At 43.6% G+C, this 5,700-nt stretch overlaps 1 protein-coding gene across 1 annotated transcript; it reads right to left on the bottom strand.

Annotated features, from left to right (window-relative positions):
- Window positions 1-3,110: 3,110 nt before the first annotated feature.
- LOC111867031 (protein maelstrom homolog) lies at window positions 3,111-4,340 on the bottom strand. The gene has a single exon (XM_023856495.1). It carries the CDS (start codon window positions 4,338-4,340, stop codon window positions 3,111-3,113), a length of 1,230 nt encoding a protein of 409 aa, XP_023712263.1.
- Window positions 4,341-5,700: the final 1,360 nt, after the last annotated feature.

Here is a 5,700-nt window from a genome sequence, read left to right as displayed (position 1 = left end):
ATTCCGAACTCTCTTGGTCTGTTATAACCGACAGTCGGAAGTAACACGTTCATTTTATATGATGAATATTGGTTCTTGCGGGAGGAACATTTATTGAGTCGATGCCCGTCAATGTGCGTCTCTCTTATTTTCTGACTTCAATAATCCAAGTTTTAGTCCGTGCTTACAGAGTTTTGCTCAGCTATGGTCTATTCCAGATTGTTTTCCCGGCCACGTGTTTTAAGAAGCCGTTGTGTAGCAATGGAAGCTCGCTCTGAATAAAGATATTCCGGCTTTCAGGCGGCACGTCACATTAATATTGTTATGTGGTGGACAAGAGGGATGTATACAGGATATTGATGGGAAAGTCAGAAAGAAAGAGTTAACTGGGAATACCAAGAAATGGGTGGGTGGACAATATCAAAACTGATCTTAGAGAGATAAGATTGGATGGTATGGATTGGATTGATCTGACTCAGGATAGGGACCAGTGCAGGGCTCTTGTGAACACGATAATAAACTTTCGGGTTCCATAAAATACTGGGAAGTTCTTGAGTAGCTGCACAATTGGCGACTCCTCCAGAAGGGCTCAGCTCCATGAGTGAGTGTGAACAGTATTAAGACAGAAATATCCAGGAAGGACGAAAATTGAAACCTATGTAAACAAAAGTATACCACCTCATATCGTCGCGTCCGACTCTACATCTTGCGGGCTTCTGGGTAATGAGAGATGATTAAGGAAGATTTAGGGGGGGGAATTATTGCCTCCATCTTCAAGGCAGAATTAATTTATGTAAACCTCTTGCTGTACAGACGAGGTGCGGAGAATACTGGCCTCAGTGACACAAGAACTGGCCACTCAGTACCATGGCAGAAGACCCTGAAGGGGGGCAGTTACAAAGGACCGCCACCCTGGCATTCGTGACCAGCTTTCTCTCGCCCCTCCTACAAATTTTGTTACTTCCCCAACTTCGGACTCTGGAGGCCAAAACATGTAGGCAGTGAAGGTAAAGTTGTCCCTGTGCTTAACTAAATAAGCACTACGCAATGGAGATGTATGGGGGAGTGGATGCATAGATCCACATTTCGACTTAGGCACTAGCTGGAGATGAGTGGTCAGCTTCACGCCCCGGGTGATTTACCCCCGCTACCCATTGGATAGGTAGTTGGGTGGACCCCAGAATCGATCTGGACGACGTGAAGAAGAGAAAAGTCATGACCCTAGCGGGACTCAAACTCCAGCACGTGTATACCGACTACGCTATCCCAGCTCCTAGATGTAGACAGTACGTACGTCATTACCCAGAACCTTCGCGTCCATACAAATATCCACACTCATTTATACACGCTCGTACTCTTGGTGCTGGGTTATCTCTGGGTTAGAATTAACCCTCCGAAAGTAATGGTAAAGTTGCCCCTGTACTTAGGCACCACGCCATGACCTTCACTATTCTTGTTCTCGGCACTGTGTGGAGGTGAGGGGTCAACTTCAGGCCCTGGTCACTTAACCTCCCGAGGAAACAGTCTCTCCACCCCCGGAGGCATTGTGTAGGAGGCTAGATGGGCCCCAGTCTGAATACTGCGGAGAAGAGGAAAATCTCTTGCCCCTGACACGAATCGAAACAGGTCGCCCAGCCCCTCACCCGTCGCTATACAGACTCAGATATCCTCAAATTCATCTGAAAGCGATTACACATGAATTTTAATTCCAAACAGAGACCTGCTGATCAGTGTTCTTGAATGAAATAATTGCCGTTTGTTGGGAAGATCATACCGAATAAATAAGTATATTTTGTGAGGAAGGTTAATAGATTTTTAATATTATAGCAGTTGTTACAGAGGCAGATATATACCATTGTATAATCCTCTATTTAAGCGTCCTGTTGCGTTAATATATCTAATAATGTTTATTGTACTACACAGTCCGTCAACAATGCAGAAAACTGTTCCTTATTTCTTACTCACTCACATAAGACAGAACATGTCACGGCCCTAAATCAATAACTTCAGATGTCTAACAATTCTGAAACTGCTACATTGCATTAATATTGTCCATTCGTAGGATATGTCACTGCGAGCTTCATGATTTAAATCGACACACTCGTAGTCAATTGGTATGCGCTACAACAGAACACCTTGTAGTTCGCTTAATTTAAACCAACAAAATTCATTACAATTTGTATTCAAATTTTCTCTTATAATTCCTATTGGATTTGAAAAATTCTTATTACACCTCACGAGGGGCGACGTCCACTTGTTTAGAACTGTATCCTCTAATTCAGATGTTTAATGCGGCAGCCTGTTTTTCTATTCGTAAGCCAGTTTTGTTACGTCTGCAATCTGTAATTCTGCCCCTAGCTTGTGCATTGTTCCCTCTTGCAGCGTGTGCTGTTGCCTTCATTACAGGATTGCGAAGACCAAGAAGCCAGCAAACCCGAGATACACGCACCAACGTCAGGACCGTTTAGAATCTTCCAGACTGAAGGTTCTTGAGGACGGTGCTAAGACGAATATTTGGAGCGCTGAGGAGGAAGTAACAAGGGGATGGGAAAGCACTGTACAGGTTGACGGGATTCCCATAATTTCGACTCTGCAAGGAATATTATTAGGATGATTACATCAAGGAGGAGCGGATGAGTTGGACATATAGCAATCTCAGAATTGGCAATGCTCAGCTTCTTATCTAACTCGATTTTTGTTAAGTCGACAATCGAAAGAAATACCTAAGCAGTCGAGAAGACTTCAGATTTCCACAAATATTCCTTGCAGGATATGTTACACGTTATAAATGCTCAAAGATGATGATGACATTGAAATTGACGTATTAATGTTTATAATTTAATACTTAGACAAACACATGTTATTACAGCCTACTGTTAATAGGAAAAGCATGAGAGTTCGGGTATAATTTTTTTATAAGAACAAATATGATACATACATTAAACATTCAAACACTCAACAGAAAGACAGAAATCTATGGGGTACAAAATAACCTGATCCAGTTGCAGGGGATCCGGATTCAGTGCAATATATTATAACTGCTGGGCGGTGCCAACCCTACTTGTGGGGCCAACTGGGGGTAGCTTCTAACTCACTTTGGTTAGGAGAAAGTGATGTTCACACAGTTGTTCTCACTGCTTCACTCCATTGGGGTCTCTGGGTCTGCGGAGAGGACGCACGGGCCGCTGTAGCCATGGCCGGAAGCCTCCTACTGCCATTAGTTGTTGCACTGGTTTGTTCTGTATCAGTGCTGTTGCTTGGGGATAATTCTTCGGATTGCAGCAGCCAGTCAGTTCCTTAGCTCTCGCTATCTTGATAATATAGGAGCTGAAAGCGAGATGCTTTTCTGGAACAATTTCTATCGCCAGCGGTTCATGGCACTCATCCAAAATGAGGATACTCCAACTCAGCAAATGCCACAGACTGCAGTACCGCCTTCCTTGTAGTTGTTCATGGAACTCGCATGAGATGCTCTCCGCATAGTATTTCAAGTCGTGTTTACTCAGCTCGCGTTCATCCAAGAAGTTGGGACGCAAAATCACTTTGCTTGGAACACCCATGCTTGCATTCCGGAGTTCGTGAAACAGTTTGCACACAGAGTATACGTGGAAGTTGTCTCTTCCTGCATTCATTTGCTGACCAGGGTGTTCATTCAGTAGGCACAAAACGCTTTCAACAGCTTCGATGTCTCCTGGTGACGTATAGAGAGGCGGGAGGTTTGTTTCGTCCCCGTCCTCTCCCATTAGAAAAAATCTGATGTTGCTGAGTATTTCCTGATGATGTGACTCACTCCCGAAACCGTCTGAAGGCAGTGGAAGCAGATGAGTTTCTGTTGCATGTTTGAATGCCTCAGAAGCGTAGCCAAGAGGAATCTCACCGGGGTTAATGAATGCATGCAGAACCTGCCTAACGCCGTCCACAAAACTGAACTCAGCGAGAGCAATTTCACAGCCCAGGTACCTGCCACTGCTATCCTTGCAGTAGTAGCTGACGTGCACTAGGTGGAACAGGTGGGTTTTCAGTGAGTTCTGGTGTTTGAGTGCGCGCACTGTTTCCTCTATCTCTCTGAACATCCTGTTCTGTCTGTTAGCCTGGTTCAGCAGTCGCTCAAGCCATGCGCAGTGTCTCCTCCGTGGCCGAAATTCGTTACTAAAATCCACGTGGCTCAGACTGTGCTCCTTGTTTCGGGCCTGTTCCTCATACGCCCATCTGTCGTCCGGTGTCATGTGCTCCCACATCGAGGCCGCCATCTCACTGATGAAGGGAGCCCCCCTTTCTTGCACCTGCTTCTGTACGCCGAGAAGGAAGAAACGAAATCCCTCCTCCGGACTTTCCTTCTCTCTTTGCTGCGTATTATCCATAGTCATCAATTAAACCTGCGAACAGATAATGAAAAATAAATATCGTCAAATTATTCTGAAGGCACATGAGAACCTGGAAGCGAGACAGCAAACTCATCTATAGGAACGCCTCACATCTGCGATGGATTGTATGACAAGTCGGGTGGAGTCGAATCACTCCACCTACCTCTACCGGTGAGGATTCCTGGCTAGTGCGATAATTAATAAATTAACTGTAATTACCAGTTCTCGAAATTGGATCGTATCTACGAAAATCTCAGAAAGCTGATTCCAAGAAAATATGCCTATTATTTTACCACGTCTGTTTCTTCCGGTCATTCTGTTTCTGTCACATTGTGCACAGGCTCCTTCTTGTGAAGCTGACAAGAAACGTTCCCACATTTATGGAAGTCGAGAATTCGTGACTGTGCTCAACACAGCGCAACACCAGAGGCTAGTTTCACATATGAAGTCCCTTATGATTATGTTTCACACGAATATGCTGTATTTGCGACCCTCTTAAAAATCTCCTTCGTTAAATCGCGTCAATAATTCCAGGCGAACAACACAGTTCAGAAATTTTTGTTTTTTTCTACAGACTTTTGACATACCTATGTGGATTACGTCAAGCCAGGTATATATATATATCGTAAGCTATTGAGATGGTTTCAGGTGGCAAGATATTGTCACGTGTAGGATGGTATGCGTGACGAAATGACAGGTTATAGTTAGGATGATTGGATCTATTAACACTTTCGTTACACATTCCCTCTCAATTACACCTAAATACAGCGCTATCGCTAATTTACACACGCTTCATAACTCACTGTCGCACGCAACCTCAAATGGACAGGCGGAATACGCATGCCCTGTGTCGCTTAAATGTCCGCTGCTGGTGCGCGTTTAAATGCCCGTTGCTACGCTGCGTTTAAATGTCCGTTCCTGTTAGGCGCTTAATCAATTTTAAGCGTTGTGTTTAAAAATGCTCTATCTAGCTCAATTTTTATGATAAATGGATGGAAATAACTTTGTTTATTTCAGAAAAGAACATAGTGTCGCATATTATAAAGGAAGATTTGAAATTTTTAATACAAAGTGTTGTACTCTATTTTCAATTTTTTGTGTTTTAATTTTGATGCGTACTGCAAAAATGGTTTCCCAGTTCTTCACAGAGTTGTTCTGCATTATAACTTCATTTCTGTTTGTAACACTTGACAAATTTTAGCAGTCTCTGGTGTCATAAAACAGATGGAAGCAATAAAATCATTTGGTCTTCTGCTAGCGCTGCTTACACCCTTCGGATTTTCGAATACTTGACTGAAGGTCAGAAGAATGAAAGAATGGCTATTCAAGAGAAAGCTATAGGGGTCCCCTCTTCAGT

This window comes from Cryptotermes secundus, unplaced genomic scaffold (genome assembly GCF_002891405.2).
Source record: "Cryptotermes secundus unplaced genomic scaffold, Csec_1.0 scaffold3683, whole genome shotgun sequence".
Taxonomy (NCBI): Eukaryota; Metazoa; Arthropoda; class Insecta; order Blattodea; family Kalotermitidae; genus Cryptotermes; species Cryptotermes secundus.
This window is presented reverse-complemented; position numbering and strand designations above follow the sequence as displayed.

Bases quoted from the DNA above. Each gene is read 5' to 3' on its own strand.
- LOC111867031 (XM_023856495.1), bottom strand. From the start codon at position 4,340: ATGGATAATACGCAGCAAAGAGAGAAGGAAAGTCCGGAGGAGGGATTT.